This window comes from Chiloscyllium plagiosum, unplaced genomic scaffold (assembly GCF_037043375.1).
Source record: "Chiloscyllium plagiosum isolate Xiang-an unplaced genomic scaffold, Cpla_swu_hap1 HiC_scaffold_36, whole genome shotgun sequence".
Classification (NCBI taxonomy): domain Eukaryota; kingdom Metazoa; phylum Chordata; class Chondrichthyes; order Orectolobiformes; family Hemiscylliidae; genus Chiloscyllium; species Chiloscyllium plagiosum.
The window spans coordinates 49,572,765-49,591,629 of NW_028270174.1; the positions used below are offsets into that span (position 1 = coordinate 49,572,765).

The following is an 18,865-nucleotide window of genomic DNA, read 5'->3' on the forward strand; positions in this document are numbered from 1 at the left end:
ATACTACTTGATGGGGTGGAGGTGGTATGGTATGTTGGATGAAGTTTCAAGAATGGAAGATTTTTGAGAGAGTTGAGTCCTCGAAGACAATTTAACATAATGTAGATTTTAAAGTTTCTGCTTGAGATATTTAGATCATTATTTAACTTCAAATAAATTACAAATAATGAAAGGAAGAAAAACTAACAAGCATCCTGTCAAAAGAATGCACAAAGGAAGAAAATTAAATTACTTTTTCTTATGAAATATAAAATATACTATTGTAGAAGATACAACATAAAAATGATAGTTTAACAATAAATTAGGGAGAATGTGGAAGGTAACAAATAAAAAAATTACACATTTGTGATAAGTTACTCTTGTGAAGCCTAGCATCTTTTTCTTGGTGCCTGCAATTTTAAAATCCATTATTTAGGAGGTTGACTTGCTAACCTGGCAATTTTGAGGCATTTGATGGTGCATGGAGCATTTAACTGAGAAGAGTGCTGAGAATCGTGCTCCACTGTTCCATGAACTATCATAAAATGTATGAATGTATAAAATTCCAATGAAATCACCAAAATGACAAATTTGCCTGACTGTCTACTGCTCAAGACAAAAGCACAAGTTTCATCAGTAATAGAAAAATATTTTTTGGATGGCAATTAACTTTAACAAGAGCAGTGAAGTGAAAAGACTTGTAATCTACAACTTTAAACTAATCCCTTCAAAAAAATCTCGAAATGTGCACAATCAAACATGGTTAAGACAGGTTAAAATAATGGTTTAAAATACATACTGTGGGTGTTGCTTTGTCAGAATTAAATAATTGTGATGATAAACTTTCACATGGAGGAACCAAATATGTCCCTTGTTTTAATATTGTAGGATATGTTAAATTATGCATATTCAAATGCAAAGTTTTATATTCCTTATAATTTTCAAAATCGTCATTGTGCTGACTAGAAACAAAAGCTTGCAAGGCATTAAAACCCAGGATTTATGGTTACCGGTCAAATGTTATGCAAAATTGCAACCCTTTAAGAGTTTTTAATGATTCGTATCGATACTTAATTTCACAGATAATTTTTAATATTTGTTTGCAATATTTGTTTCTTGATTATGTAGCTAGTTTCTATACAAGAAGGGAACACTTAATTATACTCTTGGTTTGGGATATTCTGGATGCAAGGGATAAGTGAGTTAAACCAGCAAATAGATTTTCTTACAATCCTCTGTACTTGTTGAAATGTCAGTGATCCAAGGGCCTTAATTAACATATATGACTGATTTTTGCAATGTTTGTAGCTCAGGTTGAGGTTTAGGGTGTAGCTTTACTCGCTGAGCTGTAGGTTTGATATCCAGTAGTTTCATTATCTAGCTAAGTAACATCATCAGTGGCAACCTCCAAGTGAAGCGAAGCTGTTGTCTCCTGCTTTCTGTTTATATGTTTGTCCTGGATGGGGTTCCTGGGGTTTGTGGTGATGTCATTTCCTGTTCATTTTCTGAGGGGTTGATAGATGTTATCTAGATCTATGTGTTTGTTTATGGCGTTGTGGTTGGAGTGCCAGGCATCTAGGAATTCTCTGGCATGTCTTTGCTTAGCCTGTCCCAGGATAGATGTGTTGTCCCAGTCGAATAGGTGGTTTTTTTCATCCGTGTGTAGGGCTACGAGGGAGAGAGGGTCGTGTCTTTTTGTGGCTCGCTGATGTTCGTGTATCCTGGTGGCTAACTTTCTTCCTGTTTGTCCTACGTAGTGTTTGTGGCAGTCCTTGCATGGAATTTTGTAGATGACGTTGGTTTTGTCCATGGGTTGTACTGGGTCTTTTAAGTTTGTTAGTTTTTGTTTGAGAGTGTTGGTGGGTTTGTGTGCTACTAGGATTCCGAGGGGTCTTAGTAGTCTGGCTGTCATTTCTGAAACTTCGTTGGTGTATGGTAAGGTGGTTAGGATTTCTGGCTGTGTTTGGTCTGCTTGTCGTGGTTTGTTCTTGAGGAATCTGCGGACTGTATTTTTTAAGTATCCGTTCTTCTCGAATACGTTGTATAGGTGGTTCTCCTCTGTTTTCTGAAGTTCGTCTGTGCTGCAGTATGTGGTGGCTCGTTGGAATAGTGTTCTGTTACAGCTTCGTTTGTGTGTATTGGGATGGTTGCTGGTGTATTTCAGTATTTGGTCAGTGTTTGTTGGTTTTCTGTGTACGCAGGTTTGTAGTTCTCCGTTGTCCTTTCTTTCGACTGTGACGTCCAGGAATGCGAGTTTGTTGTTGGTTTCTTCCTTCTTGGTGAACTTTATGCCTGTGAGGGTGTTGTTGATGATGTTAAATGTCTCTTCTATCTTGTTTCGTTTTGTGATGACAAAGGTGTCATCTACGTAGCAGACCCAGATTTTTGGTTTGATGGTTGGTAGGGCTGTTTGTTCTAGTCTTTGCATTACCGCTTCCGCTATGAATCCTGATAGCGGAGAACCCATGGGTTTGTTTGTAGATTGTTGTTGATTATGGCTACGAGGGAGAGAGGGATGTGTCTTTTTGCCACAAAAATACACGACCCTCTCTCCCTCGTAGCCCTACACACAGAAGAAAAAAACCACCAATTCGACTGGGACAACACATCTATCCTGGGACAGGCTAAGCAAAGACATGCCAGAGAATTCCTAGAGGCCTGACACTCCAACCACAACGCCATAAACAAACACGTAGATCTAGATGCCATCTATCAATCCCTCAGAGAATGAACAGGAAATGACATCACCATTGATGATGTTACCTAGCCAGGTAATGAAACGTCTGGATATCAAACCTACAGCTCAGCGAGCAAAGCTACACCCTAAACCTCAACCTGAGCTACAAACCTGCAAAAAACTTCAAGTTTATTTGGTAGTTTATTACTTAAAAGGACTGTTTCAGAGTTTGTTTTTAGCTAATACTATATTTTCTGTATTTTCTCATAAAATCTAGTGGTTTATATCTTGCACCAGTCGCAAGACTACGGAATACTTGGGAAAAACTTCCCAGTAAATATGAGAAGTTATTTCAGGACCTTCAGGACCTCTTAGATCCTTCCAGAAATATGGCTAAATACAGGAATGTGTTGAACAATGAGAATCTACAACCTCCCATTATTCCTCTCTTCCCAGTGATCAAGAAAGATCTGACATTCTTACATGAAGGTAGCTCTACTTACTACTTTTAAAAAAAAGTATCTGTAGTTGCATTTTTGTAGTTTCCTGTACTGTAAGTAGCATTATTGTTCACACCATGCTTCTGATTTCTCGATCATAAGTTTGGTACTTGTGTCAGCTAAGGCAAGTTTCACCCATGTCTACTTTTACAACTAAATATGTCAAATTTGACAGGGATTTGTTGTATCTTCTTGCATCAAATTTAGTTACATAGTGACTATTATTCTAAAGAGTAATGGTTTATCAGGATGTTGAATAAATTAAGTATGTACCGAGCGTTTTTCCTTGTATTCAACTGCATTTTTCTCAGTGAACTTGTGTTAACATTATTCTGTTAGACTAGAAATATTTTAAACACTGCACAATGTTGTCCACAGTGACGTAATTGATGTCATACCATTGTGCATTCAGGAGTAGTCATAAAGTTATATAACATGAAAAACGATCCTTCGGTCCAACTCGTCCATGCCAACCAGATATCAAAAAATAATCTAGTCCTATTTTCCAGCACTTGGCCCATGTCCCTCCAAACCCTTCCTATTCATACACCTATCCAGATGCCTTTTAAATGTTGTAATTGTGCCAGCCTCCACAACTCCATCTGGCAGCACATTTCATACATGCATCACCCTCTGGTGAAAACGTTGCCCCGTAGGTCCCTTTTACATCTTTCCCCTCTCACCCTAAACCTATACCCTCTAGTTCTGGACTCACCCCCCCAAGGGAAAAGACCTTATCTATTTACTCTATCCTTGCTCCTCATGATTTTACAAACCTCTATAAGACCCCTCCTCAGTCTCCGACACTCCGATGGCCCCAGCCTGTTCAGCCTCTCCCTATAGCTCAAACCGTCCAACCCTGTCCACTTCTTCCTTGTAAATCTTTTCTGAACCCATTCAAGTTTCACAACATCTTTCTGGTAATAGGGAAACTAAAATTGCACACAATATTCCAAAAGTGGCCTAACCAATGTCCTGTGCAGTCATAACATGCCCTCCCAACTCCTATAATCAATGTTCTGACCAACGAAGGAAAGAATACCAAAGGACACCTTCACTATCATATCAACCTGTGACTCCACTTTCAAGAAACTATAAACCTGTACTTCAAGGTCTTTTTGTTCAGCAACGCTCCCCAGGACTTTACCATTAAGTGTATAAGTCCTGTCTAGATTTGCTGTTCCAAAATTCAGCACCTCATGTCTATCTAAATCAAACTCCATCAGCCACTCCTTGCCCCATTGGCCCATCTAATTAAAATCCTGTAACTTTTTTTTGGTGTCTACTATACCTCCAATTTTGCTGTCGTCTGCAAACTTACTAAGTACAGCTCCCATGTTCACATCCATTTCATTTATATGAATGACGAACAGCAGTGAACCCATCACCAGTCCTGTGGCACACACTGGTTACAGAACTTCAATTTGAAAAGCAACCCTCCACCATCACCCTCTGTCTTCTACCTTGAGCCAGTTCTATATCCCACTGGCTAGTTCTCTCTGTATTCCATGTGATCTAACCTTGCTAACCAGTCTACTCTGAGGAACCTTGTTTGCAAGCCTTACTGAAGTCCATGAGGAGAAAGTGAGGTCTGCAGATGCTGGAGATCAGAGCTGGAAATGTGTTGCTGGAAAAGCGCAGCAGGTCAGGCAGCATCTGAAGAAGGGCTTATGCCCGAAACGTCGATTCTCCTGTTCCCTGGATGCTGCCTGACCTGCTGCGCTTTTCCAGCAACACATTTCCAGCCCGTTACTGAAGTCCATATTGATCACATCCACTGCTCTGCCCTCCTCAATCCTCTTCATTACTTCTTCAAAAAACTCAATCAAGTTCGTGAGACATGATTTCCCATGTACAAAGCCATGCTGACTATTCCTAATCGTAGAATCCCTACAGTGTGGAAACAGGCCATTCGGCCAGCTATTCCTAAACAGTTCTTGCCTTTCCAAGTTACATGTAAATCCTGTCCCTCAGGATTCCCTCCAACAACTTGCCCACCATCGATGTCAGGCTCACTGGTCTACAGTTCCCTGGCTTGTCCTTACCATCTTTCTTAAATAGTGGCACCACATTAGCCAACCTCCAGTCTTCCAGCACCTCACCTGTGACCATCATTGACACAAATATCTCAGCAAGGAGCCCATCAATCACTTCCCTATCTTCCCAGAGTTCTAGGGTACACCTGATCAGGTTCTGAGGATTTATCTAATTTTGTGTTTCAAGACATCCAACACCACCACTTTTCAAGATATCACATCTATTTCCCCACATTCTGTACCTTCCATGTCCTTCTCCACAGTAAACACTGATGCAAAATGCTTGTTAATATCTCCTCTATCTCCTGCGATTCCAGGCATAGGCTGCCTTGTGATTTTTGAGGAGTCCTATTGTCTCCCTAATTACCCTTTTGACCTTAATGTATTTATAAAATCCTTTGGATTCTCCTTAACCATATTTGCCAAAGTTATCTCATGTCCGTTTTTGTCCTCCTGATTTCCCTCTTAAGTATACTCCTGCTGCCTTTATGCTCTTATAAGCATTCACTCGATCTCCGCTGTGTATACTTGATGTATACTTGCTTCTTTTTCTTGACCAAAGCCTCAATTTCTCTTGTCATCTAGCATTTCCTACATCTACCAGCCTGGTCTTTCCCCCTAACAGGAATATACTGTCTCTGGACTCTCATTGTTTCGTTTTTGAAGGCTTCCCATTTTCCAGCCATCCCTTTACCTGTGAACATTTGTGTCCAATCAGCTTCTGAAAGTTTTACTTAATACTGTCAAAATTAGCCTTCCTCAAATTAAGAAGTTCAACTTTTAGATCCTTCTATCCTTTTCCATCACTATTTTAAAATTACTGGAATTATGGTCGCTGGCCCCAAAGTGCTCCCGCACTGACACCTCAGTCACTTGCCCTGCCTTATTTCCCAAGAGTAGATAAAATTTTGCACTTCTGTAATAGGTACATCCACATACTGAATCAAAACATTTTCCTGTAAACACTTAACAAATGCCTCTGCATCTAAGCTTTTAACACTATGGCAGTCCCAGTCTTTGTTGAGAAGGGTAAAATCCTCTCCCATTACCACTTTTTTTTAGATTACTTGCAGTGTGGAAACAGGCCCTTCGGCCCAACAAGTCCACACCGGCCCGCCGAAGCGCAACCCACCCAACAGATAACTGAGATCTCCTTACAAATTTGTTTCTCAATTTCCCACTGATTGTTGGGGGGGGTCTATAAAATATTCCCAATAAGGTGACCATCCCTTTTTTATTTCTCAGTTCTACCTAAATAGCATCCCTGGACGTATCCTCCCTAAGTACAGCCGTAATATTAACCATTATCAAAAACTCTACTCCCCCACCTCTCTTGCACCCCCCACCCCACCCCCAAGTCAACCTTTGAAAGTTCTTCACTCCTACTATTAAAATTTCCTTTATTCCAATTAAGAGCTTTAACTTTCATGGAAGGTTTTTCTTTTTCATAACATTTTAAAATTAATACAGTTGTGATCACCAGTCCCAAAGTGTCCCCCTACTAACACTTCCGTCATTTGCCCTGCTTTATTTCTTAAGAGAAGGTCAAATTTTGCTCCTTCTCTAGTAGGTGCATTTATATATCAATAAAGATTTTTTTCTTAAATCATCCAAGCCTTTAACACAATGGCAGTCCCAGTCAATGTTTGGAAAATTAAAATTTCCTACTGCTACAACCCAATTATTCTTAAATATATCAAGCTGTCTCTACATATTTGTTCCTCAACTTCTCTTTGACTATTGGGAGGGCCTAAAGTAAAGTCCCATCAAGATGATCATCCCTTTCTTATTTCTAATATCACTCATATAGTTTCACTGGACAATCCCTCAGAAATATCCTGTCTAATTGTAATGTTTTCCTTCATCAAAAGTACCACACCCTACCTATCTTGCCTCTCTTTCTGTACTCCCTATAACATCGGCTCCGTGGCTCAATGGTTAGCACTGCTGCCTCACAGTGCCAGGGAGCCGAATTCAATTCCAGCTTTGGGGGAACTCTGTGTGGAGTTTGCACGTTTTCCCCCTGTCTGTATGGGTTTCCTCCCTGTGCTCCGGTTTCCTGCCACAATCCAAAAGATGCGCAGGTTAGGTGAATTGGCCCATAGTGTTCAGGGATGTGTAGGTTAGGTGCATTAGTCGAGGGTAAATGCAGGTTAGGGGATTGGGTGTGGGTGAGTTACTCTTTGGAGGAGCGGTGTGGACTTGTTGGGCCAAATGGCTGTTTCCACACTGTAAGGATTCTATGTAAAACCCAAAACATTGAGCTGCCCATTCTGTCCTTCCCTCAGTCAAATTAGCTATGATGTCCCAGCATCATGTTCCCAAACATGACCTGAATTCATCAGCTTTACCTGTAAGACTCCTTGCATGGAAGTAAGTGCAGTTTAATTCTTCAGTGTTACCTTGCTCTCTGGCTTGCTCTTGTCTGCCTTTTCTAATTAACTTGCTCTTTTTTGATTCAGAACCATCCTCATCTGTCCTTCTATTTACAATGCTACCTACGACAACAACAGCCAGATGTCTATATAAAATAATAAACAACAAAAGGAAAAAGTTATGAATATTGAATATTGTTGAATTATTGAATATTTATCTATAAAATAGATAAAATGGGAAAGACAAGATGTTTTGGCCAAACATGAATTCGACCTATACATACAAGTATATACGGTAATCCTAACCCATTCAACTTTTCTCATGCATCAGTCCTGCCATGCCAGGAATTAGTCTGGTAAACCTTCACTGCACTTCCTCTACAGCAAGAACATCCTTCCTCAGATAAGGAGACCAAAACTACGTGTAAACTTCCTCGTGTGGTCTCAGCAAAGCCCTAGATATTTGCAGTAATTCATCCCTGCACCAATAATCAAATTATCTTGCAATCAAGGCCAACATACTAGTCGCCTTCACTGCCAGCTGCACCTGAATGCTTACCTTCAGTGACTTGTGTATGAGAATACTTGTCGCACATTTCCGCCTCTCAATTTATAGTCATTCAGATAATGTGTCTTTCTAACTTTGCTCTCAACATGGATGATGTCACATTTATCCACATTATACTGCATCTTGCTCATTCACTCACCTTACTCAAATCACACTGAAGAATTTCTGCTTCATCCTCACAACTCACGCTCCCAACTTGCTTTATGCCATCTGCAAATTTGGAGATAGTATGTTTAGCTCCCTCATCCAAAACATTAGTGTATATATTGTGAATAGCTGGCATGCTAGCACTGATGTCTGAAGTATCCCAATAATCACTCCCTGCCTTTTGGACAAAGATCCTTTTATTCGCCCTCGTTTCCTGTGTGTCAGCCTGTTCTCTATCCATCTCAATACACTGCCTCTAGTTCCATGGGCTTTAATTCAATTTTCTCAGCTCTTGTGTGGGTCTTTATCGCAAGCCTTCTGAAAATCCAAATAAACCACATTTACTGTTTCCCTCCTATCAACTGCATGACTCTCTCCCTTGAAGAATTTCAGTAAATTTCAGTAAACATGACTTCCCTTTTGTATATTAATGCTAAATCTGTCCAATTCTGTCCTTGTTTTCCACATGCTCAGCTGTTGAATCTTTTAAAGTGGACTCCACCATTTTCTCACTACTGATGTCAGGTTATCTGATCTATAATTTCCCATTTTCTCTCCACCTCTCTTTTCAAATAATTAACAATTGTAGTGATACAGTTACAGGTATTATGACCACAACTTCGTTTACTTGTTTCCCAATAAAAAATGCATCAATGTGTATTGTAGCTTGTGTGCATCAGTGTGAAAAAGGAAATGCTGAACATGTTTTCTTGAACTTGTACAAACTTTTCACTTTTAATTTATGAGAACTTTGCTGGGGCTGCATTCCCCAGATGAACAAGATTCAGAGCTGAATACCAGTTGGAGAGTGAGAGTGCACTCAGGGTTGTGGCCCTTCCTACCATGTTCTCCTTGACTGCCTTGTGGTCACTAATTTCCTTTCGCTTGCATATTCTTTAGCTGTGAGGTTACCACCTTCATAAATGTGCCATCTGTGAAACTTTGAGCCTCACGTAGGCGCCAATGTGTTACCAGTAACTCAAGCTCCAAAGTCCAAAGTTTGAGTTGCTTTAGCTGATAAAGTTTCCAACAACATTTAGTTGTCCAGGACAGGAGAATCATCCTGGAGTCCCACATGTCATGAAACCGCAATGTCATGTCATGTGCCTCCGTCTATTAGATAACCTAAACTGAACAGAAATAACTGAGGACATGGCATTTAAGAAACCCATAGCTCATTTATTAATTTAATAAAACGATATTAAGTTACAGATTCTGAGCTTCAAAGTTGGCAAATCTCTTTAGCTGCAATATTCATCAACCATTAGCTGCAGTCCTGTAATTATCATGCACTATTTATTTATAATAGCAATGTAACTTTAAACTTGCAATTTCAGTAATCAGTTTGCAAAGTCTAGGGTATGAATGTGTTGCTGGAAAAGCGCAGCAGGTCAGGCAGCATCCAAGGAGCAGGAGAATCGACGTTTCGGGCATAAGCCCTTCTTCAGGATTCCTGAAGAAGGGCTTATGCTGGAACGTCGATTCTCCTGCTCCTTGGATGCTGCCTGACCTGCGCTTTTCCAGCAACACGTTTTTCAGCTCTGATCTCCAGCATCTACAGTCCTCACTTTCTCAAAGTCTAGGGTATCCTTACTACGAACTACTAATAATTTGGTCTTGATTTATGGTCAGTGCCAACATCCACCTACCAGCATTGCTGGTATTGAAATCAAAATATGTCTGGTATGTTAACCTATTCCTTCTCAGAACATCAAAACAAGGAACCTCAATGATTTAGTCTCAATTGTCACCTGAGTTTTCTAGAAGCTAAATAGAAGTGTTAATATAGAGAAGACTCTCTCACTCCTTGTCAGGAGTAATTTTAATTTTCTTCCATAGGGAACGATTCCAAGGTGGACGGTCTTGTGAATTTTGAAAAATTACGAATGATTGCAAAAGAAATTCGTCATGTTGGCCGTATGGCTTCAGTTAATATGGATCCTGCTGTTATGTTCAGGACAAGGTTAGTGTTATCTGTTCACAGAATACTCAAATCTACAGTGATTTAATCTGAGTCAATTAAAATTATTTATCATGGAGAACAAAACGTCATCTTAGGATTGGTTATGGACAAAAAATGTTTTTTGTTCTTAAAAGAACAAGCACAGTTTGGTTTCTATTCCGAAGCCGCAGCAATAGCGCTCTTAGAAAACATGCTTTTCATTGAAGTAACCTAAAGTGCTAAGAATTGCATAATCTAACACACAAAGACATGTTATTTTATCATTATTGCTTTAATTATTTTAGTGTTGCATATCTGTTGTATACAATATTTCATCATAGTGATTTTATGAAATGTTTCTTTTTCCTTCTGTTGTGCAATGGTTTTAATGTGGTGTAGAAGACTTGCATTTGAAAGTATTGAGCAGTAACTAAATTAATGCATTAAGTGGTTGCTGTTTGTTATTATAAGTGAAGTTATGTACATTCCTGCATTTCACGTTTGTACTCTTGGTTTTTACAAAATCTGAAACTCTGAATTTGTATACTAACCAAAAAAAATGCAGTTTTATTTTGTGCAAGCAAACCTACACAAAATGTATGCACTCCTATTTCCAGTGAGGTTTCTCATGGATGCTTCTTTCAATATAAAGTGTGATTAAGATATGTACAAGTGAATCATCAAGAATTTTATGTAAGACAATAAGACATAGGAGCAGAATTAGGGCATTCAGCTAATTGGGTCTGTTTCATCATTTGCTCGCGTTTAATATGTTTCTCAATCTCATTCTCCTGCCTTCTCCACATAACCCTTGACCCCCTCACCATTCAATAATCTATCTCTGTCTTAAATCTACTCAATGAATTGGCCCCCATAGCCCTCTGTGGCAATGAGTTCCACAGATTAACCACATATTGGTGAATAAATTCATCTTCATCTCAGTTCTACAGAAACTTACCCTTCACTCTGAAATTGTGCCCTTGGATCCTTGTATCTCCTAGGAAACATCTTCTCTATCTTCACCCGATTCAGACCTCTCTATATTCTCTTAAGTTTCAACCAGATTCCTCTCCTCCTCTAAGCTCCATCAAGTACAGACCCAGGGCCCTTAACTGCTCCTTGTCCCCAGAATCATTCTTGTAAACATCCTTTGGACCCCTCCAATGCCAGCACATTGTTCATTAGATACTGAAAGGTCTAACTCTGCAAACAATTTCCCAAATGTGGTCTGACCAGAGCCTTATACAGCCACAGCAGCATATCCCTACTCTTGTATTCTAGCCCTCTTGAAATGAATGCTAACATTTGCATTTGCCTTCCTAACTGCCAACTGATCCTGCATGTTAATCTTAAGAGAATCCTGAACTAGGACTCCCAAGTTCCTTTGTTCTTCTGATTTCCTAAGCCGTTCCCCATTTAGAAAGTAGTCGACACATCTATCCTTCCTACCAAAGTGCATAACCTCACACTTTCCTGCATTGTATTCTGTCTGCCACTTCTTTGCCCATTCTCTTCGCCTGTTCAAGTCTTTCTACAACCACTTGCTTTCTCAAAACTGCCTGTCCCTCCATGCACCTGCAAACATAGCAACAATGCCCTCGGTTCCTTCGTCCAGATTGTTAATGTGTAACATGAATAGTTGTCATCCCAAACAGACCCTGCAGGACTCCACTAATAACTAGCTACCATCCTGAAAAATACCCCTTTTATTGTCAGGCTTGACATCGCCTTGACTCAGCCCTATTAATCACGTACTTTTAAGTATTCTGCAATCTCTCCTTACTAATGGACTCTAAAATCTTATCAACAACCAAGATCAGGCTAACCGGCCTGTAACTTCCTGTCTTCTGCCTCTATCCGTTAAACAGAAATTTAGCCTTTTTCCAATCCTCTGGAACCCTATTAAATTCAGTGATTCCTGAAAGATTGCCACCAAGGCCTCCACAATCTCCTCTGTCATCTCCTTCAGAACACGGGAGTGTAGTCCATCTGGTCTAGGTGATTATCCGCCCTCAGACTTTTCAGCTTCCCCTGCAGCTTCTCAGTAGTGATGACTATGATATTCACCTCTGCCCCCTGACTCTCTTGAAGTTCTAGTATGGTGCTGGCATCCACTGTGAAAATTGATGCAACGTACATATTCAGTTTCTCTGCCATTTCTTTGTTCCCCATTACTACTTCTCCAGCCTCATTTTCCAGTGTCTACTCTTGCCTCTCTTACCTTGTATTTTTCTAAAAAAAAATGCTTGCAATCTTCATTTATATTACTAGCTAGTTTTCATTTTCTCCCCATTGATTATTGTAATGGTCCCTTTCTTACGTTGCTTTTTCTATCTCCAGATTTATTTTCTTCCCACATTGTAACTATTGTTAGGAGGCCTGTACATAGTTCTCATTCGGGTCTTTTCTTCTTTGCAATTCCTCGGCTCTAATCACACAGATTCTACACATTCTGATGCTATATCCCTTTCTATTGATTTAATTTTATTTCTTACTAATAAGGCAACCTTTTCCCCTCTGCTTGCCTGTCCTTTCAATAGGACACGTATCCTTGGATATTTAGTACTCAGATCTGGTCTTTGTGCAGCCACGCCTCTGTGATACCAACAACATCATTCCTGCCAATTTCAATCTGTGCTACTCTGTACTCTGTTTTGTATACTGCTTGCATTTAAGTACAACACCCACAGCCTTGCTTTGACTGGCCCCCTTATCATAGTTATCCCCTTATCTACAATGCCTGAAGTTACTTTCCTGAACCTTTCCAAACTTTCTGGCCTGTTACTTGTTCTGGAAACTTTAAGAATCTCCACTGAGCATACCCCCTACCACTTTAACTTTGTCCGTAATTTTCCATGCAACTGAATCCATCCACCCACACTCTTTAGTTCAAGCCCAATCCACAGCCCCAGTTGTACAATTTGCCAGGTCTCTGGTCCCAGCATGATGCAGCTGGATCTTGTCCCATCAGACAGCTCCTTCCTTCCCAGTACTGGTGCCTGTGACTTCAAACGTGTTTTACTCACGTCAATCTTTGAGCCATCTGTTTATCGCTTTACCCTTGTTGACCTTGTGCTAATTTGTTCATGGCTCAGGTAGTAATCTGGAAATTTTTACTTTTCTGGTTCTGCTTTTCAATTTAGGCCCTAGTCACTGATGTTCTCTCAGCAGAACTTCTGTCCACCCATATTGTTGGTACCTATATGGACCATGACAACCCCTCCCACTCCAAGTTCCTCCACAGCCCAGTTGAGATATCTTGAACCCAGACACCAGGCAGGCAACAGGGACTCTATCCTGGCCACAACAGTGTCTGTTCCCCTGATTATATTATCCCCAATTATGATAACATTTCTCTTTTCTGTCCCCTCTTGAATTGCTCCCTGTACCATGATGCTACAGCCCCACTCTCATCCTCACTGTAAGCAAGAATCTCAAACTTGTTACACAATCTCAAGGGTTGAGGCTCCTTCAGCATATCTCCTTGATGTCTCTACCTGCCCCACTCATAGTCACACCTTCCTAACCATTGACCAAATTCAAGGAAGTTAGATTAAGGGGTGTGACTGCCTCTTCAAACACAGCATTCAAGTAATTCTTTCCCCTCCCTAATATGTCAGTGTTCAAAGCCGGATTTCCTCACAGTACAAATGTGATCACTGTGAACCACAGTGGTCTCCACCTGCACCCTCATCGCCTGGCCTGGTATCTCTATTTTAATTACTTAGTTCTTCATTTAATTTTTAAACGTCTTGAACATTATAGTTTGTAGCCTTTAGTATTTCCCTTACCTTCAATCTGAAAGTAACCTATTACAGATAGAAAAATTAGTAGCTGCCACCAACTGTTGAACTTACAGTTCACCTGTGATGGCACTCTTGTGTGCTTCCCTAATCACAGGCTTCAATTTATCTTGTTTTAAAAAAAATTACAAACCACGAGCCAAAACACGCTCGCAAAAAGCACCTCTTCCCCTCTGCACCAAGTTCCCACGTTGCCTCTAAAACCCCTGAACTATGTAGTCGCTTGAGCTGTATCTCACTCTGGAAATAATCTCTCCTTCCCGACTATGCAAAGTTTACTGTTCCAAGCAAATGTAGCAAACTAATGTACAATGTTTTAGAAAAAGTAAAATACATCTGCTTTCAGATGAGCAATTAGGCTGTTGCTTGTGTTTCTTAGGAATTGTTCTCATCATTGCAGTGGCATGATCACATAGCAATATAAACCAGAAAGTTTAATGTTGGGGTTGTCAGTAAGCCTTGTACATTTAGTTACTATTGATGTGGAATTTCCCATTAATAGATGAAGTTTTAAATGCATTTAGTCCAAACTTAAGTCAAAATGAGAATCATTAGTTGTGCTGTATTGTAATAAATATTTTATTTGCTGCACAAATATGACTGTACAAATTGAATGAATATAGGCAGCTTCTCTAATGGGCCGTTTTAGTCTGGAATAGCAACTTAAAAATTTAATCCCTTGGTGGAAACAATTGAAGCTATAGTCTGCATTACTGCAAAAGTACATTACTTATAAAGAATTATAGTATACGTAACATAGGAATAAGCCATCAATCAAATGATATGTTGAGATAATGTCTGGTATGTCTTTAAGATTCAGTCCAGGTTTTGTGATGGTTATGTCCATTCTAATTATTAGATGTTCTTTTCCTATTAATGTATAATTATCCATATCATGATTAGAATATCTTCTACATTTGTCTTTATAGACTACAATGACAAAAGATAATTTCATACTCGCCTTCAGTTTTTCAATATTAACATATTAAAAGCTTTATGAAGTACTTTCTATAGTGATGAAAGTTACTGTACTGTATTGAAGAATGTTTGTATTTAAAACTCTTGTTTATAGTCAGTTTGTGTTGTGATGACTGTTATGTCCCTTGGCTTCTGTTACTGCATGTCTGAGATCTTGTCTTTTCTGTCTGAGCTTGTGATCTTTCTCTGTCTTTCTTCCTAAATCCACGCTTCAATATTCATGGCTCTCAATTACAGGAAGAAGAAATGGAGAAGTCTGGGGTAAGTGGTGTTTAGTAGGCACCAAGGACATTTTTTGCCATTTTTCATTTTCCATCTCTGTGCTCCCTATTATGCTTTGACATTTTTTTCAGTTTAACCCTTTTGTGCTCTGGCATCATTGTTGGATGATCTTTATCTACTCACATAAGTCTGTTCTAACATTGCTTAGGCTACTAAGAGACTTTAGAAATGGGTAGCCCCAGTTCCTTAAAATTACATAATGATGGTTTAAAATTAAGTGTAATCTTTTTAATACAGGGAAAGAATAACTGTTTGAGATAAATATTTTAAATATAAAAATAAGGACTAAGGTGGAAGTCATAATTCTGTTGACAGTTATATATTGTACAATAGCTCGAGTGTCAAGGAAGAATTTTTGAAATCTCAGCATTTACTAACTTTTGGGTAAAGCTTCCAATGGGCCTTTTTGATCTTATGTAGACGGAAGTGTTCTTTGAGTGCTCCGGTTTCCTCCCACAGTCCAAACAAAACGTGCAGGTTAGGTGAATTGGCCATGCTAAATTGCCCGTCGTGTTAGGTGAAGGGGTAAATGTAGGTGAATGGTTCTGGGTGGGTTGCGCTTCGGAGGATCGGTGTGGACTTGTTGGGCCGAAGGGCCTGTTTCCACATTGTAAGTAATCTAATCTAATAAACAGCGCGTGCCGCCCTATTGATCGTCAAATGGTAAAGAATAATATTGCGACTACTTTTGTTTTTAGTATTGCTGTTTAACATCAGTCCTGCATGAGCTTTGACTCCTGCTTCGACTCTTTTACTGAAGTAGTAGCTTCTTCTCAACTAGTAGGCAGACATGCATATAGTGGCATAAAGTTTGTTATCAACTTGGAGCAGAATAGGATTATCTGCAGGATAGCTCCTGGTTTTAATTTTCCTTTCCCTTTTCATTCCTTTTCTTTTTCTGTCTGACTTACTGGAATGAGGCATGTGTTATTTTAAGCTTGAACAAGACTTACTCTCAATCTGACAAAGGCATTGCATGTTTCAGTCTTTGACTTTCCATGCTGAAACAAGTGGTATTTCTCTCTCTCCGTTGTGGCAGGTCGCTTAGCCAGGGCAGCACAAATGCTGCTGTGCTAGATGTGGTGCAATCAGGGGGACACAAAAAACGGGTACGGCGCAGCTCATTTCTCAATGCCAAGAAACTCTATGAAGATGCACAAATGGCTCGAAAAGTAAAACAATACCTTGCAAACCTAGATCTGGATATGGATGAAGAAAATCTCCAGGCACTTTCACTACAGTGTGAACCAAGCACCAATACATGTAAGTCACAGATATTTTTGTAAGTTACAGTTTTTTATACTCTTGGACAAAATATGAATTTATTTGCATTTCATTAACAAGCAGAGAAACCAGTGTTTATAATTATATTTTTGTATTAAAATAAATAATTTATTTCCAGCTGTGAGAAATGTTAAATTAACATTTCGAAATATTTCCTAAAAGTACCAGTATTCTTGAGTTTCAGTAAATCGGTTCTGCTATAACGCATATTTCTTCAATGTGAATTGGCTTTAATGCGATTGAAAAATTTATATCGTTATTTGCAGAATGTTAACCTTCCATACGTGTTTTGGCTATATTGCACTTCCAGTCCCATTAGTTTCGATAGTGCAGCTATTGCGTAATTTCTTATAATGCGAGATCGCACGAGAACGGAACTATCGCGTTATATCAGAATCAACTGCATTATGTTTTATCACAAAAGATTTTTTTTTAATAGTTTCATGCATAATTAAGATTATGCACAATGTAGGATTCAAAAACTCCTTGTGCTGCAACATCTGGATTTATAGCATATTTGTAACAATCCTTCTCAGACAGTGAATGGCTAGGAATCCAAATGCCAGTTGTGAAGTTAAACTTAGATAGGGATAATCACCAACATGATGGCTCGCTGATCCGTAATGCTTTTGGCATATCATACTTACAAAACTAACAATATTATAATATCTAAAGTAGCTTGCGGGTTCAAGGTGTAAGGAAGTTTGAACTCTTTTTATCCCTTAGATGACCAAGAAATTTCCAAGACATTTCCTCTTGAGGAGACTGTGGATTTGGCTTGTATCCAGAGTAAAGCAGATTTTATATGGTTTAGGAAAGGAATTGGTGTAGCATTTGACCATTTCACGTTTTATCATCCTCTCGGCATTGATTATTGATTAACAGTGCTTCAACATCAGTACTCTGATTTGCAAGCTTCAACAATTTCAACTCGAGTCCCTTGATTATTTGTATCACCTAATAAATCTAAAAGTTGCCCGAAACCCAATAGAACAGCTGTACAGATGATGGATAAATTAATCAAAGGTTAATTGGATGAGAATTAGCTGCATAAGAATGGGGAGCTAGTATTCAGTAGTGTGCTATTTTGTGGTTAATGGAAATAAAACTCTCACTAAATGTTTAGACTTGGACTGTGGTATATACTAAAATGTAACTTCAGTAGTACCCCCGTACACGTAGGGGATACGTTCCAGGACCTACTGCAGAAGCCCAAAACCGTAGATAGAGCGAACCCATTTATTTAAATGGGAAACATACCTTCCCGGCAGCCTCCTGGTCCCTGGTGCTAGAATGTTCCCTATAATATGCTTGGGCCATGGTAAACCACGGGTAACTGAAACCGTGGAAAATGATTCTGCAGATACAGGGGTCACCCCGCACTTAAATAATGGTGGCATTGTAAAGTTTTGGAACATGCCATCCGCCCTGTTTTCTGAAAATGATCCTTATACTGAGAGTGAAGGATGAAGTTGCAGTGTGGACATGGATTGCTTCTTTAACAAAGAAGAATTAAGGTATGCCTCGTACTTAAGTTAGCATATAAATGCAAGCTAAAAAGCAATGTTTTTTTCAGAATCGGCCCCTAATTATTTGAACAATGATGTAAGTTTGGATAGATTATTAGCTTTCATAGATAAAATTGATTAAAAACATCATTTATTGAATGTTTGAGATGTGGTCAAATTTTTGGTAATTTGGTAAGGCTGAGAATAGTACTGGAATTCGATAGATTATATGCAAGACTGCAGAAATTTCATTTGGAAATTTGTCAATCCGTGCGAGCCTTTAAGTTTTGGACTTTGCTAAAGTATCAAGTATGGATATAACTCTAGTTTTGATGTGGGTTAAATTTGCAGATTAATATTGTTTGAACAAGTGTTAGAAGCATTTTTTAAAAAAAAAACAACTCTTAGGATGGTGTTCCTTTCCCTCAGTCCTCACAGCATAAAGGGGAAAATAAACAAAATGAAAGAAAATGTGAATAAATTGGCGATGTTACCGAGATACTGGTTGCAGGCAACAATGCAAAAGGAGAATTGTGATCAGTAGGAATGAGGACAGAAATGCTCTTGATAATTTGGAGAAGCAAAGAGAATTCAGCATTTACACTAGAAGAATGAGTCCAGAAATACTCAGGGTCTAGTTAATCTATATTTCACGTGCAATTCAAAGTGTCTTATGCTATGAACCAAACGGTGTAATAAGGTATTCAAAACTAAACATGCAAAGGAAGATTTGGAGAACGAGTATAGAGATATGGATCAAAGAAGGAGACATTATATTGGTCACAA

At 39.1% G+C, this 18,865-nt stretch overlaps 1 protein-coding gene across 11 annotated transcripts in view; it reads left to right on the forward strand.

Moving 5' to 3' along the window:
- rapgef2b (Rap guanine nucleotide exchange factor 2b) overlaps positions 1-18,865 on the forward strand; it is a 400,973-nt gene that overhangs the window by 331,222 nt on the left and 50,886 nt on the right. For 8 of the 11 annotated variants that reach the window (XM_043674010.2, XM_087980145.1, XM_043674011.2 and 5 more), the window contains 4 exons: positions 2,934-3,145; positions 10,122-10,245; positions 15,243-15,266; positions 16,327-16,550. In XM_043674010.2, the coding sequence (XP_043529945.1) occupies positions 2,934-3,145; positions 10,122-10,245; positions 15,243-15,266; positions 16,327-16,550 (584 nt within the window). The remainder of the gene's footprint in view (positions 1-2,933; positions 3,146-10,121; positions 10,246-15,242; positions 15,267-16,326; positions 16,551-18,865) is intronic. The other 3 variants (XM_087980144.1, XM_087980147.1, XM_087980149.1) reach the window with 1 other exon arrangement.